At 41.4% G+C, this 20,413-nt stretch overlaps 1 protein-coding gene and 1 long non-coding RNA gene across 3 annotated transcripts; one reads left to right on the top strand and one right to left on the bottom strand.

The window, feature by feature from the left end:
* Window positions 1-5,190: 5,190 nt before the first annotated feature.
* Window positions 5,191-14,063, top strand: GINS3 (GINS complex subunit 3). 2 transcript variants are annotated; one of them, XM_010967255.3, is made up of 3 exons: window positions 5,191-5,523; window positions 10,755-10,988; window positions 12,527-14,063. In XM_010967255.3, the coding sequence occupies exons 1-3, from the start codon at window positions 5,338-5,340 to the stop codon at window positions 12,755-12,757; spliced, it is 651 nt and encodes a 216-aa protein (XP_010965557.1). In that variant the 5' UTR covers window positions 5,191-5,337; the 3' UTR covers window positions 12,758-14,063. The 2 variants fall into 2 exon arrangements, with proteins under 2 accessions (XP_010965557.1, XP_045360527.2); XM_045504571.2 differs by lacking the exon at window positions 5,191-5,523 and adding an exon at window positions 5,601-6,829.
* On the bottom strand, window positions 12,875-19,073 carry LOC141578678 (uncharacterized). Its single transcript, XR_012509273.1, has 3 exons — window positions 18,932-19,073; window positions 15,240-15,329; window positions 12,875-13,008 (listed from the first exon to the last, which is right to left on the bottom strand). It is a non-coding gene; the product is annotated as an uncharacterized LOC141578678 (long non-coding RNA).
* Window positions 19,074-20,413: the final 1,340 nt, after the last annotated feature.

Below are 20,413 nucleotides of genomic sequence, written 5' to 3'. Positions count from 1 at the left end.
ATAGTTTAAACTCAGAAGAGAGAAATTCTAACTGGAGGTTTGCAGGAAAAAGTTGAAGAAGAATAATTTATCATCTTGTGGTAACCTAGAACGATAAAGAATATGAAAATGAATGTATATATGTACATGGATGACTGAAACATTATGCTGTACACCAGAAATTGACACATCATTGTAAACTGACTATACTACAATAAAAAAATAATAATTTATCATCTTCAAGTACATTTCTTTGTTTTCTTTTTTTTCTTTTTTTTTTTTTCAAGTACATTTAGAAACGAATTGTGGGGTGAGGCAAGTGTAGCCAAGCCTTGATCAATGAGGACAGTAATGAAAGATGATAGTTATTTAACAAATATTCATTGAGTGCTTGCTCAAGTGTCGTTTGAGATGCTGGGAATACGGCACTGAAGAAACACATATGAATGATGATGATAAGGACGTTTATTGAGCCCTTACTGTAGGCCAGGCCCTGAGCTAAGCGCTCTTCATATATTGGCGCATTCATTCCACTTTCACCACAACTCTTGAGCTAATATATTATTCCCATTTTGATGCAGAAACTAAGCTTCCAATAGGTAACTCACCCAGGTCACAAAGCCAATTAAAGTGAAGGAAGTTGGACTCTACCCAGGCCTGTCAGATCCCAGAAATAACACAGCAATTAAGGATAAATGGCTGCTGGAAATGTTTCATAGGTAGGGGACAAAGCCATTTTAAATCCTGTCTACTCTTTTTGCTGAAGCATTCCATTTTTATAGTTGGTGTGAGCATCAAATTCAGCACTGTTGCACCAAACTGTAACAAGTGTGAGTAGAGCCCAGTCAGTGAGCTATCATCGTGGCATTATTAATGACTGAAGCCCACGGAGGTAGAAAGCTAGATGTACCTTGGCAAAATATTTTTGAACCACTTAAATCAGTGTTTTCAATACTTCAGTGCTACCCTTTGTGACCACTGTAATATCTGCACACCGCTTGTACTATTATTGACTTAAAAATTGATTCATTGTTTTTACTTAATGTTTTAAGGGAAAATAGTATCACTACTATAAGCAAAGAACCACAAGTCCATTCAACAAATATTTATGCAATGCCTACCACACACTAGGCAGTAGGGATACAACAGGGAAAAATACACCGAAAACAAACCCTGCCCTCACGGAGCTAATGTTCTACCCATGGTGACAATAAGCAAGATAGATAAGTAAAATACAATAGGACGTTTCAGAGTGGTCAGTGCTTCAGAGGAAACGGCGGGGGATACTAGGTGTTAATGGGGGAGGGTTAACATTGTAGATAAGGCTCTGTTTGCGGGAAGCACACTAGGAACTTGTTTGGAAAACCCCGGGAATTTTTGAAGAAAGCACCAATGGTTCTGTCTCTAGACTGCTGCTCAGACCTGCAGGTCCTGGACTGGAGCTGAAGCATTTCCTGCCTCCAGCCAGCCCTGCTGGCTTCAGACTGGCGCCCACAATCCCAATTGGAAAAGCCAATTCCTTCATATCTAGCCTGTTGCTACTGCTTGTGCTGAATTCAGTGGTTTTTCTATACTGACAGACTCCTTGGTTTGTCTCGAACCGGAAGGGGAGAGTCTGTCAGCAACCAAGGACCTCTCTGGACTAAATGGGTTTTCCCTCAAATTGCAGGGCTGGTCCCTATACTTGTGCTATTAAATGTTTAAAGGTATATAGAGTTATACCACCCCTAGATTTTTTTCTAATTGTTGGATATATTGTGCAGCATTTAATACACTGAACCTGTCCATTTAACTTTATTTCAAAAATCTGAACATAGGGCCAGCATACACTTGAGCTCAGTGTTTGGTGAAATTTAAATGTGAATCAAATGATACCAACCCCCCTAAAAAATGTTAGGGTGGCTAGGGAAGGCCTCATTGAGAATGCTTCATTACTCAAGGTAATTTTTGAGGAAACACCTGAACAGGACCAGCCGTGTGGAAATCCAAGAGAAAGGCAATCTAGGGAGAAAGAACAGACCTACAAAGTCCTGGGAATAAGTGTGCCTGGGGTTTTCTGGGAGCAATAAGGAGGTCATAGGCAGAAGCAAGACTAGATACTGAAAAATCCAAGCAAGAGATGATGGTAGCCTGAACTAAAGTGATGAGCAGTGGTCAGATTCTGGAAATATTATGAAGGTAGGGCCAACATTTGCTGATGGAGCATTTGTAGTGTGTAAGGGGAGAGGAGTCAAGGGACATCCTAAAACTTCTGGCTAAGCAAGCAACTGGAAGGATGGAGTCCAATGCATTTCTTTGTTCCTATCCTCCCCCTGCCTCCCCACCCCACGTAGGTCCTCCCCCAGCCCCTGGATTTGGATTTCTGTCACTTACATCAGACCCTCCCAGTAAACTGAAGAAATTTAGAAATCACTGGTACTCATAAAAACAGATTTAAAGCTGCTCGTGGTTTTGCTTTATCTAAAGTCTGTGTGTGCTACACAGTTGTGCAATTCTGCAGTCCTGAAATGATTACAGTGGAAAAATTACTCCATTTTTCAGGGATTTTGCAGACACCTCTCAGAAAACTGAAATTCTGTCTATTGTAAATATACTGAATGTATTTTGAACATTATAAATATACTGAAATTCTGTTCGGTATAATTCTGGTCTGTAGATTGGTTGGCTGGGTACTAAGGAACACAAGCTTTCTTAGAGAAAAGAAGCATTTCTGGCTCTTATAATTTAGGCTATAAACAGATCTATACTTGATAAACTATGTGCCACTTTTGTCAGTGAATTAATGCAATTAGCATCATAAACTCATACTTTCATTTCACTTTTCTGGCTTATTCACTTACTAGTTCAAGGAGAAGACAGATTTAGAGTAAAAATACACAAGCAATGAATAATAGTTTCACGATGAGCCATGACATTAAATAAGAAAAACAAGGTACTCTGATTTTATCTTCAACACTAGCCTGTTACCTTAGTATCAAAATAACTGTGGTATTTGAGTGGAGAGCCAATATTCTAGTCTCTGTCCAAAAATAATGCCTTTCTTTGGCACCGATAGACCATTAAGCATCCATCTCAACTTTTCAACATAAAAAACAGCTTACTGTCCTTGTCAGCAAATAACCCAAATTGCCTCCAATTAGACAAATTATCTTATATCTCTATCCTAAACTATATCCAGTACCCTACATCCATTTCATCAGAGAAATTATAAGTTTTGGCTATAAATTATGTTTACTTTTGTATTGGATAGTGTAGCAAACTGAGTATTTAAAATATGATAAAGAAGAAGAATCTCATGTAACTACCTCAAAATAGATGACTAAAAGTTCAAGGCTGGTTTCTCCACTGGGCTGCAGACCTGTCTGTTCAGCTGCTCCTGGACTCCATGAGGGCCAAACCAAACTCATATTTGGCCTTAAATTGCCCATATCCTTGTGCTCTGTACATCTATTAGCGACACCTCCATCCACCTAGTAAACCAAGTTAAAAACTTGAGTCATCTCTGACCCTCTCTGTCCTTTCCCTTTTATATCCAATTACTTGCCAGATATTGCCCACTGTACAGCTTCCAAACCAGCTTCTCTGCATCTAATCTCTCCCTTCTTCACCCCACTGCCAGCCTTCTCTTCTCAAAGCTCAGATAGGTTTTATTACTTCCTCAAAACCCTTAGCCCTTTTTTCCCATTTCCTATGGAACAGACTAAACTCCAGAATAGCAGCCAAGGCTTTCCACTGTTTGGCCCCCTCCCCCACTGCCCCTTGTCTTGATGATGCCCAAGATTTAATTCACAGGCATCACTGAGTGATGACACAGAGTGGTCAGTGCCATTGAAGGAATTCTTATTGCTCACAGTTCCCAAGAGAAGGGGGCACATTATGCCACTCAGGGCCACATGGGGAAGTACCAAGGTCAGTCAGGAGGCAGAGAAGTGAGGGGAGAACATGGCCCAGAGCCTTTATTGTGGTTTCTGTGGGAAGAAATGGTCGAGGCAGACTAGGCAAGATTCAGCAAATTTAGGATTGGATGGTTTGAATACTGTTGGTTGACCCTGGGCTGTAAAGTTGGTCTCTAATTGTCCAGTGCTTGGTCCTGAGGTGATTTAGGGCAGGGGAAATATTGACTTGGTATGTGGCAGTTAGATAAAGGAAGTGGTTGGGATATGGGCTTTGGATCAGTTGGTATGTACACAGAAGGCATGTTCACAGGCAAGTTGTTCCTTACTCTCGGAATTAACTCACCCTGGGAGGAACAGTTCCTCCCTGGGGCTCCAAAGCCCTAAGTCAAAGCATCATAAAATACAGAAAAAAAAAATGATCATTACATATTCCTTTCCCATGAACCCTCTGCTCACAGCTCTAATTGCTCCAGAAAAATGCCCTTCTTTATGAGAGAAGTTCTATGGTGCCTCTCTCAACACTCTGCCACCACCCATAGCCCTGAGTAACACCTCTAAGTCTGATACCACGTAACATGATTCCTTTCCTGTCCTCCTCCCCTAGACCAGCTATGGCACCTGACACGGGCACCCAATCTCTAGAGTGGCTGGCCAATGATGATCATTGTGGCCTGTCTCAAAGAGATGAACTGGGCCAATCAGATTTCCTCTTTTAAGGCTACAATAAGCGCCACAAAAGGAAATTTCCAGTTGAAGGTAAGGTGAACTGGGAGGTCTTGAAGTGGACTCAGGACCTTTGCAAGCCATGTGCTTCACCTCTCGGCCCACTCTATCCTATACCTCCTCCAAAATACTACAAACAGTCCATAATAGCTGTCTGCGGGTACTAGCTAGAGATTTGTTTTATTTTAAATGTTTCTTTCAAGTACCAAGATAAACAGAGATTCACAGAGATTGACAGGCTGTATTAAGTAGGTCAGATGGATAAGGCCTGGTACAGAGGGCGCAGAGATACTTTTTTTAAGCCCCCCAAAGTGTTGCAAAGTGTTTTTAATTTCATATAAACATGTAAAGGACCACATAAACACAATCTAGTACAAATGCATCCTGCAGCTTCAAAGGCATTTCCAGCTTCTTCTCAAAGTTCTCACACTGGTCTACACTGCGGGAAGCAAACTTCGGGCGGATCCACCTACTTCTCCCTTTCCCCTGGCTCGGGCTGAATCAAATCCGCAGACTTTGTCGATTGCTCCTGCCTGGGCAGACCCGCCTGGACCGATTGCTTCTGTCTGGCCCGTCCCCGGGCGCGGGAAGAGTTTGAATACAGCTGGGCGGCCGCAGCGACCTCCTCAACCCTCACAATCTTTACCAGCCTCAGCCGCCGCCTCCTCCTTTTACATCCTTGACTCCCCGAGGTCTCCCGAATCACGAGAGTGTAAGCGGAGAAGCTCAAGCCGCCGCCATGTCCGAGGCTTATTTCCGCGTGGAGTCAGGTGCGCTGGGGCCTGAGGAGAACTTTCTTTCCTTGGACGACATCCTCATGTCCCACGAGAAGCTCCCGGTGCGCACAGAGATCCCCATGCCGCGCCTCGGAGCCTTCTTCCTGGATCGGAGCGGAGGGTCCGAGACAGACAACGCAATCCCTCAGGTAAGCCTTCGGAGCGGATTCCGGCCCGGGAAGACTACAACTCCCGGTAGGCCTCGCGGCCTAGGGGCGGCCGTCGCTGGCGCGCTGCCCTATGGGATCTGTAGGTTTAGAGGGGGGCCGGGCTGTGCGCTGAGTTCTGGCCGCAGGCCCCCGCGCGCAAAAGTGGTCTCCCGCTCCACCTGGCCTTTACCTCCTGTATGGAAACTAAATTTATAATGGGTCGTCAGGCTCTCTCCGACACTGATTTCATTTTTGAAACTATCCGAATTCAGCCGTGTCTTTTAACCTTCATGTGTGTTGATGCTTAAGGATTGGCATCTACTGAATACTTAAGGGCCAGGATCCTGATCATTTTTGCCTTATAACAAAACAACAGGTTTGGGTTCTGTAGGAGCAGATAATGTCTGGGAACCGCAAATTGCTAGATTCATTTCTGCATAATGATGGTATCAGCAACCACTTACTGAGGGACTTAGTGCAGGCATGGATGTGATGGAGGGAGTAGACTTTTCCATCTATTACCCCTTTAATCCTTCAACAACCCTATAGTTAGGTGTTGTTACATATAAGGAAATTGTGGGTAACTTGGCCAGAGTGTAACTGTAAGTGGTGAGTTGAGATTAGAAATTAAGACTGCGTGACTTCAAATTCGAGTTTGTCCCAGGAACATGGCTCATAATGGTTATTTTTGATTTCCTGATTAACCTAAGTTTTGTTTAGAAGGGTGTTTTTATTTAGTCTGTTTTGAGTTAATTTTTATCAAAATAAGACATATGCAAAGTTTAAAAAGTCAAATGGTACCAAAAGATAACAAAAAATAGGTTATGCCGCGCTTGCCCTCATGACCCTTTACGTCTCCACAGGGTCTGTCTGCTTTTTTCATCGTTTCTTCAAGAAACACCTGCATATTTATCTTGATTTTTTTAAAAATTTAGACATTATATATTGACTTTCCATTATGGTAGTTAAGGATTTCGTTCTCTTACACCCTCGTAAACAGAGATGCGCTGTTGCTATTTTATTCATATTTTCTCCATTTTCACCTAATGACTTTTTTCTGTTCCAAGATCCCATTCAGGATACCACAGTGCATTTAGTAATCACGTGTCCTAAGGCTGCTCTTGGCTTTGAGTTTATCGGCCTTTACTTGTTTTTAATGACCATGAATTGTGTGGCGTGCTGGCAAGGTATTTGTAGAGAGGGTTCCTCGTTTGGGATTTGTCTGATGGTTTTCTCGAGATTAGACCGCATTTTGAGGAGGAAGATCGTAGCCGTACAGTGCCGTTTTAACCACATCATATCAAGGGTACGTACGATCAATATGACTGGTCATGTGGATATGAACCTTGATCATTTGGCTGAGGTGGGGTTTGTCAGAATTCTTCAGTATAAAGTTACTCTTTTTTTTCCCACTTTTACATACTGTTTCTCCAGAAGGAAGTCATGCGCAGCCATACTTAAGGAGCCGGGTGTTATGCTCCGCTTCTTTGAGGACAGTGTCTACGTAAATTATTTGGAATTCTTCTTCATGGAAGATTTGTGTAGGAGGGTTTTTAATGACATATTTTATTTCATTCATAGATACAGGACTATTCAGATTTTCTGTTTTTGTGTTATTCTTGTACATTGGTTTTTCCCCCAGGAGTTTGACTATTTCATCTAAAATTTCACATATAGTAGAATAATGTTCAAAATATCCTTTAATATCTTTTAAATGTCTGTAGGATTATAGCTGTGTCCTGATTTTTATTCTTGATATCAAGAAATTATGATCTCTTTTTTTGCTCTTTCTTAATTAGTCTTACTAGGAGTTTGTTGATTGTATTCGTATTTTAAAAGAACTAGGTAGTGGCTCTGTCAGCCTTCTCATTTGTACTTTTATTTTTAGGTCATTAAGTTCTTAATTAGTTATTTCCTTATACTTTCCTTAGATTTAATTTTCTTTTTTCTCTCCCACCCACTCACATTTTGAGAAGGATACAAAGGTCACTGAATTTTTTCAACTTTCCTTTATGCATTTTTAGCTGCGCATTTCCTCTAAGCACAGCTTTAACTACATTTCAGAAGTTTTAATTACATTTTCTAATTTCCATTGTGAGTTTTTTCTTTGGCTTATGGATTATTTAGAAGACTGGTACTTAGGTCCAGACATTTTGGGATTTTGCTATTTACATTTTTTTTTTTTTTTTGGTTTTGATTTCTGGCTTAATTCCACAGTGGCTGGAGAACATAGTTTGAATGATTTCAGTTTTTTGAAGGTTAACACTTATTTTAAGCCCCAGCATAAGATCAGTTTAACCATTTTATATGTACTTGAAAAGATGTGTATTGTGAAGTCATGGTGTGCAACACATAATCTATATCTGTAAAGTAGGTCAAGTTTGTTATTTGTTTTGTTGAGATCTATATTCTTACTTTTTTGTTTGCTACTTCTCATTTATCTAAAGAGATATGTTAAAGTCTCCTGCTATGATCATAGACTTGTCGTTTTCTCCTTTTTACTTCTGTCAATTTAGACAGATATTTATATTTTTCTTGTGGCTTTAATGACCCTTTTATTATTGTGAAATGTCCCTCTTAATCCCTAGTAATGCTTCTTCCTTTTCATTACTGTTTGCATGACATTTTTTCCATTCTTCTATTTTCAACCTTTCTGTGTCTTTAGATTTAAGATATGACTCTTTTAAGCAGCATATAGTTGGATTTTGTTTTTATTCAGTTTGGGGGCGGGTGGGTAGAGCTCAGTGATAGAGTGTATGCTTAGCATGAACAGGGTCCTGGGTTCAATCTGCAATACCAATTTTTAAATTGGTGTATATAATCTGTTTATGCTTATTTTAATTATTGATTTATTTGTGTTTATTTTTACCTTGCTACTATTTTCTTTGTGTTCTGTTTGACGTTCCTTTTTAGGCTTCTAGTGGATTAATCAAAGTTTTCTTTTTTATTATTTATTCTTCTTTTATCTTAGTGGCTACCTTAAATATTACACAATCATTTTTGACTAACAAGAATACTATATGTATTGCTACTTCCACCACTTCACAGTTGATGCTAGAATCTTAGAACATTTTAACTCCATTTTCCCCTCCTTTCTTTTATGTTATTGTTGTTATGTATTCTAATTTGACTTGTTTTAAGTCCTGTAAAACATTACTGTCATTATTATTTATTCTTACTGTTGTTTTTATATTTACCCACTATTCAGTCTTTCCATTACTTTTTTTTTTTTCTTCCTGCATTTCCGTGTTTCTTTCTAGGGTCATTTTCATTCTCTCTTCTGGATTTCTTTCCTCTGGTCTTCTGGTGATAGTTTCCATTTCTGTCTGAACAAGGGCTCCCAAACACCAACCCCAGGTTTGATGATTTACTAAGAGGACTATAGGACTCATCATCTAGTCATACTTATGTTTAAACTTTAACACAGTGAAAGGATACAGAGCAAAATAGCAAAGGGAAAGGGTATATGAGATGAAGTTTGCAGGAAACCAGGCACAAGGTTCCAAGAGTCCTGTCCCAGTGGAGTCACACAGGACACACTTAATTCCACTAACGAACTGTGACAACATGTGTGAAATAGTTTCTACCAGAGAAGCTCATTAGAGACTTGGTAACCGAGGTCTTACTGGGGCCGTGTCCACAGGCACTGTCTGCATAGCACAGAGAGTTCCAGAAGGAAAGCAGAGGCTCAGCATGAACCACATTGTCTGTACGAACAGTGTAGGCACAGTGAGTTGCTCTTATCAGCTCTGGGAATGTGGGAACTGTCCTGAAATTCAAGTTCCCAGATACCAACTAGGGGCCATCCCTGCAAGCAGGCCTTTCTCATGAGGCAGTCTCAGGCCTGCTACGTTAACTCTTCAGTGCACACTTTCTGTCTAGAAATGCCTTTATTTCACCTTTGCTTTTAAAGGATATTTTTACTGGGTATGGAATTTTAGATAAGCAGTTGTTTTCTGTCAGTACCTTGTAAAAGATGTCATTCCATTTCCATTGTTTCGTGGTTTCCATGGTTTCTGTTGAAAATCGGCTTTAGCTTTTAGTTGTTTTTTCTTTAAAGGCAGTATGTTCCTCACCTCCACCAACAGCTGCTTTTCTCTGTGTCTTTGTTTTTCAGCAATCTAAGTAAGGTGTGCCTAGTTGTGGCCTTATTAATATTTATCCTTCTTGGTGTTCATGATGTTCCTTGAATCTGTAATTTCATATCCTTTTTTAACTTTGGAAATTTCATGGCCATTATCTCCGGATACTTCTTTTGCCTCAATCTATCACTCTTTCCCTTCCAGGATTCAAATTACATTCATGTTAGCATGTTAGACTTTTTAAAAACCATATTCCATATGTCTCTTGGGCTCTTTTTGCATTTTCTTTCCATGCTTTAGTCTAGATATTGTCTACTGACCTTTTTCCAATTCATGAGCCTCACTTCATCTATGTCAAATCTGGTAAACCTGTTAAATTTGACTTAATTAATCCTCTTTCTTGGATCCTGGCCCCTCATGTCCTGACTGCCTTGGCAACTGGGAACTCAGTGTTTTCCTCCGCAGTTCTGTGAGGATGACCAAAAGCTCTGCTCACAACCTCCTCAAGGCCACTCCTGCCTTGACAGCAGTTCTCCCCTGTGAGTCTTATGCCTTTGTTGCCTCCTTCAACCTAGTTTAAAAAAAATAAAACTCTCTTGATTTCTGGTCTATCGTGACCAACTCGTCTTATTTTCCAGTTTTGTTAAGGCTTTAAAAAATAAAGAGAGACGTCTATCTGTTCTGTCATCCTTAAAGCTGCAAAGTGGGATGGGGAGGCTGCTCCTGTTTTTCTTTATATCTCACAGCACCCAGAGGGGTGCTTAGCACATAGTAGGCACCCAGTCAGTACACAGGCGGAATAGATGTTGCATATCCAAAGAAAGTAGAAATAGTTACTATAACTCTGAAGTATCTGCAAAGTTTTTATTTATGCTAGTTAGAAAACTTCCCCTTTATAAAAGCCACAGTTTTGTTCCTGACTGATTTTGATGTATAAACCCATTTTCTCTTTTCATTCCATCATGACACAAAACTTCAGCCCATTCAGTTCACTTCTTCAAGTCACAACTACATCTTCTGTGTTTGACAGCCACTCCCCTAAAGAGAACGAGCAACATTGATATCCTCTCAGGCCATGTGCATTTCCTTTTTGTCACACACATTGACTATGTTACTTGTTTTAAAAATCTACAATCCTGTCTGACACAGGGCTCAAAGCTTGAACTCCCCTTGTGGCTGGCAAAAGGACTTTTTGACAACAAGCGGCGGATCCTTTCTGTGGAACTTCCCAAGATCTACCAAGAGGGTTGGAGGACTGTGTTCAGTGCAGATGCTAACGTGGTGGACCTCCACAAAATGGGGCCACATTTCTACGGGTTTGGCTCCCAACTCTTGCATTTTGACAGCCCAGAGAATGCAGACATCTCCCAGTCTCTCCTGCAGGCAAGTACTCGATGTGAAAACCTATGGCACTGCCCACATCTCAGGAGCCGGCTGTGCAGCCGCCAGACATCACTCTTACCCAGTGGGAGGGTGTGATTTCTACAGTCAGTTTATTATTATTACAGGTCAGCCTGCAATTAGGCTGTGTTTGCTGATTATGTATACACTTAAATATGACTTGTCTGCCGCTCTTCAATTTGCTGCTAAGAGTCGGGACCAACAGGAAGTCCTGGAAATAAGAAAGGGGTGATAGTTGATTACAGATGACAGGCACTTACATACAAGTCCCAGCCCAGCCCCAGCACTGGTCTGAGGACTCCTGTTGGAGATACGTACATTATCTGATTACTTGTTCCTTTCCCTTGTTCTGGGGTCCAGACCTGGCCCAGCTGTGTCCTGGCCGTGTGACTCAGTCAAGCTCCTTGACCTCCCTAGGCATCAGCTATTCACCTGTAAAATGGACATAATAATAGTGTCAAAATTATAGCGCTGTAGTGAGATTATGTTGTGCCATTTAATAAATGGTAACTATGACCATTGTTTTCCATGGAGAAAACAATGTTATGCACATATCTCTGTCCTTTACGGTAAAATCTTATTTTAACTTTCCGTAGTTATTTTTCATTCTGTTAATATTAGAAGAAACCATCCTTTCTAGCTCCTGTTTTACTTCCTTGTTTCTCGCTTTACAAGAACTGTTGGCTCAAGACACATTTGCTCCCTGGACCGTGCAAACACCCTCCATCAACCTCAGGGATTGTCTGGCCTGACATGTACTAGTGCTGTTTTTAACGTAGATAGTAAAGAAAAACTTGGTTGCTATCCATTCAGACAAAGAAGTCAATACATAGACTACAGACAGTTCAAGATTCTGCATCTCTTTTGAGCAGAAAGCTAAAAATAAGGAAAATCCATTTGTCTTGTAATGTTACTAGGACACGTTCCTGAGTTGGAATACTGCCCTTTTTTAGTGAGTTATATGTTCTCTTACTCCATCACTGCTTTAAAATGTTGTAGATTAGGGCTGTTTATATATAAGATGACATCACCGTGAGACAGTTGAAGGAACTGTAGCAGGGGCTTGTGACGGGCTCAGGGGCTTGTGACGGGCTCAGAGCCTTATGGTAAAATGACTTCCCTAGACTGTGTGTCTCCCTCCTGCTCTCAGACTGGAAACAAAGAGAAGTGGCATTCGGTTAAATCAGGAGTCTTTTCTGGTTGAAACCTGTCTATATGTGACCATAGTACATTATTATGGCATTTGTTACTGATGACAGTGATGGAGAATGCTTTTTGAGAAGCTTACTCTTGCCAGCCATTTGCTAAGTGCTCCTCATGTGTCACTTTATTGGATTTTCATAACAGTCCATTTCATAGACAAGGAAATCAAGGCTTGGCCACATGAAATAACTTCCCTGAGTGGTAGAGGAGACTCAGACCTCTTTCTGACTAAGTCCTACACCAGATTCTTGCCTCTTACGCCATGTAAACATTTGGGGGTAAAAATGTATCCGATTTCTCTCTCGCTTCTTCTTCAGACATTTATTGGGCGTTTCCGCCGCATCATGGACTCCTCCCAGAATGCTTACAACGAAGACACTTCGGCACTGGTAGCCAGGCTGGATGAGATGGAGAGGGGCTTGTTTCAAACAGGGCAGAAAGGACTGAATGACTTTCAATGTTGGGAGAAGGGGCAGGCGTCTCAGATCACAGCTTCCAACCTCGTTCAGAACTACAAGAAGAGAAAATTCACTGACATGGAAGACTGAAGGCTGGAAGAACACAGAATTGCCTCTTGTAGACTTATCCCTCTGTGTGTCCTTGAAGGGAACCTAGTTGACCTTGAAAAAGGGCCAGCATCGTGTCCCATCTCGTGGCTTATTTCCTGCAGCAGTCTCGGGAGTGGTACCACCTGGTGGGGAAAGGACGTGCTGGAGGATGTTCCTGGCCCTCTAAGTCTTCCAGGACTGTCCCATCTGCTGACCCGCAGCCCAGGTCTGCTTCACCCAGGAACCCACAGCTGAGGAGAAACCAAAATCCTTCATAAATAAGGATCATTAATACATACATGGCAATAGAGTTGGAACTGGGATTCCTCATGCCTGGGAGGTTGGGCAGCCTTAGCTGTCCAGTTTCACTAGCTGCAAAGGACGTGTACAAATGAGCCTCCCTAACCTGTTCCCAGAATGTTCTCTTGAGCTTCATTGCTTCATCTTCCTTGTCACTGCACAAAGGACAGTACCCCCAGAATGCTGGCCCTACGTATAAATAACTTCCTTCTTATGGGAGTCACCCCAATTTCCATAAAGAGTCTCCAAGAATAAGGAAGGAACAGGGAAAGGTGATGAGTAGCATGGCTTTTGCTAAAGAGAGGACATTGCTTTCATCTTCTGTAATGAGGGCTATATGAATTGGACTTCACAGAACTGTACAGTCAGCCTAGAAAGGAAATGGTTAAACTGAGCTGGTTTTTGCCACTGCGATCTCTCTTGAGCACCCGCACAGTTATTCCATTCCCCCCCTAGAATAGCTGTCAGGGAGTCGTTTGGAATTGCAAAGTAGTTATTAAAGGGTGTTAATCACCCCTTATTGCATCGAAATCAGGACTTCAGGGATGCTGGTTATGAAGAGACCAGTTTGAGAAGCTTAATGTGGCAGATGTGAGTGGGCAGGAGACCTCGGTCATGTTTTTTTTCTCCTCTGTAAATTTTGCAATATTATTACATAGAAGATTCCTGACCAGTTACTGAGAATCTGTTTAAGCAACCACAAAACTTCCCCTGGAGATCAAGGAGGGAACCTCAGGCAGGGGAGGAAACAGCATTCCTGGGACCCACTGGACCTTTGGAAGGGCAGTCGTCTCCACACCATTGCTCCCCTTGCAGCTTCCCACAACTTGTGAAAATTGCCTTTGTCGTTGGAAACTGCAGCGGGATTTGGGTCTCCAGATTGTGCAGATGTCTTGATGCAAACTTAGAACGTCAGCGATGTTTTTTAAGTGCCTGTTTTAAGATGGAATTGATGTTTTTATAATTTGATTTGGGTGCTAAATAAATGACCTATTTTGCACACAAATACACCTTGTACATGTACCATTGCTGTATGTTGAATACCACAGATGATCAGGCAGAGCTCTCAGGGAATTTTGTCTTTGATCATATTTGATAATAATGCCCAAATAAACCCATGTTTTAGCAATTGCTCTTTTGTTTGCACAATACTCATAAAGATGGGGTACGTTCTCCACAGGGACGGGCTGTGTCCCAGAGCAGAGGAACTTCCGTTGCTGCCACAGCATTTGCATACAGCCTGATCCCCCAGAGACAATTCATAATCCGTGAGAAACGCATGTTGTTTAATTTTTAGATTCACAGATGGCTTTGTTTTTAAAGTCAATCCTAAGGCATACTGCCATTTTTTTTCTTATTAAAATTTTTTTTGTTCAGGGGCCACATGTCAAGAATATGTGGGTCCACACCTGCAGAATTTATTCCATTTTAAATCTTGAACAAATTAACCCCTTTCCAATGACAAACTGAACATCGAGCCTGTCAGTGTCTACCCGTCTCCCCCTGCAACCATCCCCCAAATCATTCTTGGATTACAATTTGGTCCCTTCAAAGAGCTGAATTTTTCAAAACAACTCAATAAACTGGCTCAAATACCAAATCATTCTTAAAATTAAGGGGAAGTGTGTGCTCTTTCCCCTCAAAGTCTCTGTTCCCAGGTAACTCTGGCCATAATGATATAGAAAAGACCTCACTATCCTCAGGTTTTCCCCTGGGGTACAGGCTGGGCCAATGAGGGAACAGAGGCCAAGCTTGGTCTCTCAGGTCTGTTCCTCCTGCTCTCCTGACCCCTGAGTTTTGGATGGCTCCAGACTCAGTCCTTGGATCTCTTCTGGCCATTCTGACTCCCTCCATTGTCAGGCTTTGAATACCACCAGCTCTACACTGATGACGCCCCAATTCCACCTCCACCCAGACCTCCCTTCAGCTGCAGACCTGTAGCCCAACTACCTGCTTGACATTCCACCCTGTCACCTGCCCCCACCCTCGACTAAAACTGAGGTCCTTATCTTACTCAGTCTTCAGTCATCTTTCTCATCTCTTTGTTTTCGACCACTCCATCCTTCCCTTCTGCTCAGGAGGAAAACATAGGAGTCCTCCTTGGCCGTCCTTCTCTGACTCTCTGTATCTCTTGGGTCAACCTTCAAATTTATTGGCAGAACCTGACCACCTCTTCCCCTACCTCTGCTCTTGTCCTGGATGGTTGTGCCTCCTTGCATTCATGCACCCTCCCCTGCTTTCAGATTCTTCTCACCATAGCGGCCAGAGTGGTCTGTTAAAAAATAAATCAGACCTTATTAATTTTCTGCTCAAAACCCTCCCTTCACAGAAAAAGACTCTGCCATAGCAGCTTTTGTTAAAAAGTCCATCCTTACCCCAGTGATTTGGTGTTGAGTTTTCTTCCTTCTTCTGTAGCGGAGGTAATTTGTCCCTTATTTAAAAAAAAAAAGTTACCTCTGCCTTAGAGATTTCTGAGCATTTTACAGAGCTTGTTAATGTCAGCACCATTAGACCTGGGAAGTTTCTGGAATACTGTGTCTGAAGTAGTGAAATTGGAATGCAGAAATATTGAGCAACTCAAGTTCATAAGTCCTGCTCTGAGTCCTTCTGTTCTCTTCTGTTCCACCATCCTTCAAGAAATTCCAGGACATCTCTTCATCATACTTGGAACAATTGTGTTTAAGTGAAAATATAATATTTTACACTGATCTTGGCAAAAGAAAATAACTGCAGAGGCCATAGGTGTGTTTCTGAAAGCAGGTATCTTTGTGTTCTAGAGAAAAATCTATTCTTGAAGTAACTTGTTGCACAAGATGTAGGAGAGATGCTTAAACTATAAGAATTATGCCAAGAAAAGGGAACCCTCCTACACTGCTTGTGGGAATGTAAACTGGTGCAGCCACTATGGAAAATAGTTTGGAGGTTCCTTAAAAAACTAAAAATAGAGCTACCATATGATCCAGCAATCCCACTCCTGGGCATATATCTGCAGAAGATGAAAACTCTGATTCAGAAAGATACTTGCACCCGTGTTCATAGCAGCACTATTTACAATAGCCAAGACATGGAAACAATCCAAGTGCCTATCAACAGATAATTGGTTTAAGAAGATGTGGGGTGTGTGTGTGTGAGTGTGAGTGATTGAATATTACTCAACCATAAAAAAAATGAAATATTACCATTTGCAGTTAACTTGAAGAGACCTAGAGGACATCATACTAAGTGAAGTAAGTCAACAGAGGCAAATATATGATATCACTTACATGTGGAATCTAAAAAAATAATACAACTGAGTCTATATACAGAACAGAAAGAGACTCACAGACAGAAAACAAATTTATGGTTAACCAAAAGGGAAAGGCGGGTGGGGGAGAAATTAGGAGTTTAGGATTAACAGATAGAAACTACTATACATAAAAGAGATAAGCATCAAGGATTTACTGTATAGCACAGACCTATATTCAGTATCTTGTAATAACCTATAATGGAAAATAATCTGAAAAAATTATATATGTATGTATAACTGAATCATTTTGCTGTAGACCTGAAAGTAACACAATATTGTAAATCAACTATACTTCAGTGATAAAAGAAGCTTAATTTCAATAATCCTTATCTAGTATAGGTAAACTGAAAATTTCAATATTGATTCACATAGAAATAATTTTTAAAAGACAGTTAAATGCCATGAACCTAAACAAAAGTGTCTAAAATTTGGAATTCTGTTGCTAACTCTTGGTAGTGCCATTTTGAATGAGCAATGTCTCCCATTATTAATGAGTAGTAAGTAAAATGTATAGCAAACCAAGGGCAAGTTTGAGAAAATATATAGCTACCTTCTTATGAGATCAAATGATTAACACAGGTGACAGGACCAGCCTGCTTTTGTTTGAGCTCATTTTGTTGATTTTTCCAGGCTTCTGCATGTCTGCCTCACTAATCAAAGGAGACATGGTGCAACCAGACACAGCCAGACACAGCTTCTTGCCAAGCAGTCTTCCCCTAGGACACAAGACAGGCATTCTCCCTCCTGGGCATGCCTTCCTGTTGCCTGCACTGTGGTCTAAAGGAAGGTACAAATGAGGCCACTCCCGGAAGCCGGAGGTCTCCTATCTGTCAGAAATCAGGGTCAAGTCAACTAACATGGCATCATTTCATTAAACTTTTTTATTCGGAAATAACTTGAGATGTATGGAACAGTTGTAAAGACAGTACAGCGAGTTCCCCTATATCCTTCACCCAGCTTTCCCTGATGCCTTACATAATTATGGTATGTTTATCAAGTACTATTAACTAAGCCCCAGGCTTTAGTCAGATTTCACCAGATTTTCCGCTAATGTCCTTTTTCTGTCGCAGAATTAAATCCAAAGTTCTCCATTGCGTTTAGGGGGCAAAAATTTTTGAAAGCAAAACAGCATGAGACTCTTTCCTATATTAATTTCAGAAATCAGGCTTATTGGAAAGGATCCATCTTGTTGGGGTGCAGAACTGGGGCCAGCTAGGAGCCGACTGGGGCTCGCACAAGACCAAGCTTCTGGGAAGCTCATTGGAAAGGGAGATTTACAATTCACCTGAAATGTTCCCTTTCCCCCCAGTACCTGCATCTGATGTGAAAAAGCCTCTTTCATTTTTTTCTTAAAACTTTTAGCTTTCTCTCTGTCAGAAGAACTTGATTTTCTCCCGTTTTCCTTCTGGCATATACTAGCTAATTTTCTGTGTGTCTAAATGAGTTTAAAATGAGCAGGGCTTTTAGACACCAACATTATTAACAAGTGTCAGCACAGCTCTGAAAATAGTGCCTGAGAACTGCTGCTGTTTCAGAATCGGTAAAGGGAGCACACAGAAACAGCTAATCCTTGCAAACATCTCCCACCCATAGCCAATTGAAAAAAAAAAACAAAAAAACCCAGAGGTTTAGATCTTTCTGACATTCTCTATTCCTGTATCACCCTTGAGAGGGGTTTCTTTGATTCTCAGATGATTTGCATGGCTCTTTTGCATGGCAGCTAAGATTCTTCCCTGAAGACAGTTTCTTTGGATGCAGGAAAGCAAATGAGTAGCTATAAGGTATAGATTTAGGTGCAACACAAGAGACAGGTGAGAGGAAGATGGTGTGATTTGTTGAAGGGAAAGTGTAGTGAGGAGGCATTCTGATGTTTGGAGAAAAGACTGGAGACAGAAACCAGTAATAAAATCTGGGAGAGATGGCAATGGTTGTTCCTAGGGAGTGGCTTTATCCTAATGGGAACAAGAGAGCTTGGCACTTGGCTATCTCTTAGGTTCAAGAGCAAAACATTTAAAAAAAAACTTTGCAAAAGACACTGTTATTTTCTAATTTAGCATTTCACGGTCACGCATTTCCTCATCCACGATTCCAGATAAAAATTAAATAATGTGCAAGGGAGGGTATAGCTCAGTGATAGAGTGCATGCCAGCATGCACACAGTCCTGGGTTCAATCCCCTGCCCTCCATTAAATATATATATACCTAATTACCTCCTCCCCTTCAAAAAAATTTTTTTAATTAAATAACGTGCTCCTCTTCAAGTCACTGAGAGTCCAGAAAGTATTTTCTCAGGTTTTGAGCCAGGTCAGCCCTTGATCAACATTTCAGAGGATTCTACTGGCTAAATGTCTAGATCATTTCAAAGATTTTTAGGGAGAGCTCACCACATAACACGATACATCATGTTTGTGTGTAGCCAGCAGTGAAAATCAAGCTGTCCAATTTTTAAGGCATTTTTTAAAGAAATCAATAAAAACTGAAAAAACTTTCTCCATTTTGAAAGATTGTTACAGCCACAGATCACTGTGATTTAAAGGGCTTTTCTGCACTGCAAATAAAAGAAACTATAGGATAGTGTCTTGGCTTACCGCATGTGTTATCTGTCAGGAGAACAGTGCAAGCACATCCACCTCCTTTGATGTTGTCCACGTAATGTGGCAAGGTCCCTTGGGGACCCACGTGGCAAAATCTCTCAGGAAAGAGGTTATGTCTCTAGGCCCTGAGATGGTCTTTAACCCTTGGAAGCAAAAGACAGAACTAATGTAGAGGTGACGTTTCAGGAGTATTCTCTGTGGGGCGCCTTTGTTCAGTGATTCCACGCTGTTCCCGTCTAGAAATGTGACAGATGGTAGATGTCTGCCTGATGGCCCACTCATTCCCTGTGTGACTTGGGCCAGAGTGCAGGAAAGTGCAGGCCAAATGGGTTTCGCAGTTAGAGGGTGCATGGGAGCTGGGTCAGCCACTGTTCACCCCTCGGGCTCCCTCCTCTCCATGGGATCTTTCTTTGGGCCTCTTCTCACCAACCTCCAGCCTCCACTCTGGGTTTTGTGCCCAGAATTTGTTTTGGAGGCCTTAAAGGCAATGCCACACCTGCTCCTTCCAAATTCTCCCCAAAATAAACAGATGGTGGAATGTTGGAGAGTTTCTTATCAAATCTCCCTAAATTGGTTCTGCTACCGGATAGCTTAGGGCTGAAGGAGCCCGAAAGGATTAACTGTTTTAGAGGCTGGTAAAGTAACTTTATCATGTTACATTTAATACATGTAGAAGAATTCGTGTAACATATCTTTAGGTGATAAAGTGTTATAAGAACAAGAACACTCAGGAACGTCTGAACATAAAAGAACATAACGTCTGGAACATAATCAGTTCTGTGTTCCTTCTGCAGTTTCCCTGCTGCTCTCCACCCCCTGAGTAACCACTACCCTGGGTTTTACGTTGATTGCCCCTTTGTTTTATACAGCTAATGGATATGTCATTTTGATTTGGTTTTGGACTCTGTAAAAATAATACCCTGCTGCACCCACGCTCCTTTCACTCAGTTTTGTGTTTTAACTTTCAACCATGTTTTTGCAGTTCATTTTTACTGCTGAATGATACTCTATTCTGGGAACACGCCACTGTTTCTGTAAGCATTCTCTTACCACTGGACATTTGGTTCGCTTCCAGTCCTTTTTTCTATTACAAACATTGTCACTGTGCACACTGGTACATCTGCATCATTTACTTAAGAGTTTCTCTGGGGTGAATTTCATCTAACAGTTAAATTGCTGGCTCGTAGGGCCTGTGAGTGCTCAACTTCACAAGTCTGTGCCCAGATGTACCAGCTTACTCTCCCATCTGCTGTGTATGAGTCCTCATTATTAGAGTTCTTAATTTTTGCCTAGTAAATGGGTATAAAATGGTGCCTCCGAGTGATGCTGATTGGCATTTTCCTGAGCACTAACAAGGCTAAGTGTTTTATTGTATGTTCATTGGCCATTCATGCTTCCTCTTCGGTGAAATTCCTTTTCTTGAGTCTTGCCCATTTTTCTATGAGGTCGTTTGCCTCTTCCTTACTGCGCTATAGG

This window comes from Camelus bactrianus, chromosome 9, assembly GCF_048773025.1.
Source record: "Camelus bactrianus isolate YW-2024 breed Bactrian camel chromosome 9, ASM4877302v1, whole genome shotgun sequence".
Lineage (NCBI taxonomy): Eukaryota > Metazoa > Chordata > Mammalia > Artiodactyla > Camelidae > Camelus > Camelus bactrianus.
The sequence above is the reverse complement of the archived record's forward strand: the minus strand, read 5'-3'. Positions and strand labels throughout refer to the sequence as shown.

What these genes read in the sequence shown, in the direction of transcription:
- GINS3 (XM_045504571.2), top strand. Translation starts at nt 6,482, where the DNA reads ATGGTAGTTAAGGATTTCGTTCTCTTACACCCTCGTAAACAGAGATGC. An exon ending in TTAACCACATCATATCAAGG is followed by an intron (nt 6,830 to 10,754) that starts GTACGTACGATC and finishes TGTCTGACACAG; the next exon opens with GGCTCAAAGCTTGAACTCCC. An exon ending in TCTCCCAGTCTCTCCTGCAG is followed by an intron (nt 10,989 to 12,526) that starts GCAAGTACTCGA and finishes CTTCTTCTTCAG; the next exon opens with ACATTTATTGGGCGTTTCCG.